This window comes from Populus trichocarpa, chromosome 13, assembly GCF_000002775.5.
Source record: "Populus trichocarpa isolate Nisqually-1 chromosome 13, P.trichocarpa_v4.1, whole genome shotgun sequence".
NCBI lineage: Eukaryota > Viridiplantae > Streptophyta > Magnoliopsida > Malpighiales > Salicaceae > Populus > Populus trichocarpa.
Window position 1 is genome coordinate 15111947 of NC_037297.2, and position 2831 is coordinate 15114777.

Consider the following 2831-nt stretch of genomic DNA (forward strand, 5'->3'; position numbering starts at 1 on the left):
TGGCAATAAGCCTCCAAGTGGCTGATACTCTCTTGCTTCTTTTTATGATAATAAAAAAATAATGGAATCAAATAATTTAACCCTAGCCGAAAATCATGTCTTAACTGTCGACACTAAATAAATTGACTTTAAATCTGATATAATTAGGGAACTCATAAACAAAAGAAAAACAATGCATGGTAGGGTACGTAGGAATTTAATAATCCATGTAGGAGTCACCCCACATGGGTTAACAAGATAGGTCAAAAGCCTCGTACCTAAAAAAAAAAAAATGTTAAATTTTTTCTGAATTTCGTTAGAAGAAATTTATCCATTGGTCTAAATCCTAGACAACACTTTCACTTAAAGTGTAGTGTAATATTATATTTTCTTTGACAAGAAGACTTGTTGGGCCATGCTATACCACACACATTGCACTTTAATGATTTTGATTTTTTTTTTCTACTAAAATATTCTCGTATTATTTTGGTATAAAAAACTATTTTTTTTTAAAAAAAATACTACACAAAAAATTTATCACCTAATTAAATTCACTTATTGTAGCCTTATATATATAATCAAGTTATTCCCTTTCTAAAAGGACTATTAATGTAGTATATAATTGAGTAATTATTTTGTTTACTAAATAATTGAGTAATTATTGAGATCTAATTGCATCGAGAAACCCAACTATATATATAAATAGAAAAGCAAACTTAACTGTGTTCATGCACGGGAACTTGAAGTCTTAAAAGTTAAAACGACTCCTTCAATGTCTAGGAAACCCTCCAAATACAAACCCTTGCTTGCCTTAAGCTCTACTCATCCTCTTTATTTCTCTGCCATATCTTCGTAACTCAAGTCTCAAAAATAAAAATGCTTTCAAGTAGCTCAAAGCGTCCTCAAAAGTCCTTAAAATTAAAGCAAGATGACAAAAAGGGCTCCTCTAAACGAGTAACAAGAGATGTCTCCATGGCTAACTTGAGCACAGAAGACTACCATGTTGGTGCATCTGTTGCAGTTCCCTTCACTTGGGAGTCTCAACCAGGAACTCCTAAGATCAAGTTCCGAGAAAACCCTCTTCCTCCTTTAACACCTCCGCCATCCTACTTTTACAATACTCCAAAAAGACCAACAAAAAAGCTATCTAAATCTAGTCTTTTGGACTCTATTTTCCCCAAACGTTCTACAAGGAAAACAAACCTGCCTGTATCACCTGCTTCTTCCTCTTCATCATCTTCTTCTTCGTCGCGGTTATCATCTTCATGCTCAGCAACGTATTCTGTGCCTTCTTCACCAATGAAGATTTCGAAGTCTCGAGGAAGTTATAATGGAATGTCAAGCCCAAGACAATACTTTGATACAAGAAAAATTATGCTGAATCATGATGATCAGGATCATGAAAATGAATGTGAATATCCTGTTTCTACCTTCTGCTTTGGCGGTATTGGTCGTGGAGCAAGTGCCAGGTCTCGAGGCTGCTATGCATCCATGATCAAGGTATTGCTTAGGGATGCTTAAAAAGTCAATGAAATGTGTTGTTTGGTATCTATATATTTATATATATATATATATATATATATATATATATGAAAGCTTTCGGTCCTTGTACGTAGTAGTTGAACGAGAGGCAAAAGATGATATTACCATTTAAGAAAAAAAATCAATGCATGCTGAAACTAGTGGTGACCGTTGGAGTGGTTAATTCTCTTGATTAATGAGTGAAACAAGTGATCATATTATCAATATAATCATATATTTTGCATCTTTTCTTTCCTCTCCTTGCTGCACAAGTGATTATAGTTATTTCCAAACTTTTTTTTTTATCAAAAAAAGGAGCAAATTTATTGAGTCATAAAAAGAGAAATGGCAAAAGTCAATTACATAGAAAGTAAAGGCCAAAAGGTTCAACCAGCCGGGAGTCGATCGGTAAAGCATGCAAATCAGTCAAAAGGTGCATACTCTCTCTCAACCAAGTTCATGTAATAATTTCTTGAGTTCAACATGGAATCCACCTAATGAAAATTAATCTAGATTAATGGTTTACGGTATTCCAAAACCTAGTTGGTACATAAGGGAATTACGATAGCATTTTCCCCACAAGATATTTAGTTAATTATGGCAAAAAAAAAAGAAAAAAAAGAAGAAGAAAGAAGAGCGAAACTGCATTTGCTCCATGGATGTACGTACGTATCTTTTCTCCTTGTTTTCTTTACAATAATTAAAAAAATTGTCAAAATCTTAGTCAACGTTTTGACAATCCCTTCTCAAAGTCAATGAAATTAGTTTGTCTAATCTAAATTTAGATCTGGGATCACCAATCAAGATCTAATATTGAATGTGAGTGTCCTAAATAAAATGGAATTGTATAAAGAATAGAAAATATAAATTGAACTCTATATATAAAAGTATAGAGATAGGATATTGGTCATGTCTAAAAGTGTGCATTTCCCACCTATAACAAAATGAATGGAAGCCTTAAACTCACTCCAATAACAACATTAACAAAAAGAATGGCTATCGTGAAAAATGGGCAGACGTTCGATTGTCATCGTACTGTTATATTCGCATGAAACTCCATGGCTGAAACCTGCTTATATGCAAATCCAGGCATGTGGAACTAGAAAAGACAAGGAACCATATATGATTATAATTTATTAGAAGCTTCTGACTTGTATTTATTACTAAAACAATTAAAACTGTTGGTTGGATATAGCTATTTATATGAAATATAAATTAGATATGTTTTTTAATCATTTGGTTAATTAATAACTTTATGTAGCATGCAGCTCAATGATTAATATGTGTATAATGTTGAATTCTCGGGTTCAGGACTTGGATGCAATATTCGC

General features: G+C 32.8%; 1 protein-coding gene across 1 annotated transcript; it reads left to right on the forward strand.

The window, feature by feature from the left end:
• The first annotated feature begins 719 nt into the window (after positions 1-719).
• On the forward strand, positions 720-1746 carry LOC7464729 (uncharacterized). The gene has a single exon (XM_002319383.3). The coding sequence runs from the start codon at positions 856-858 to the stop codon at positions 1498-1500; it is 645 nt and encodes a 214-aa protein (XP_002319419.3). The 5' UTR covers positions 720-855; the 3' UTR covers positions 1501-1746.
• The last annotated feature ends 1085 nt before the right edge of the window (positions 1747-2831 follow it).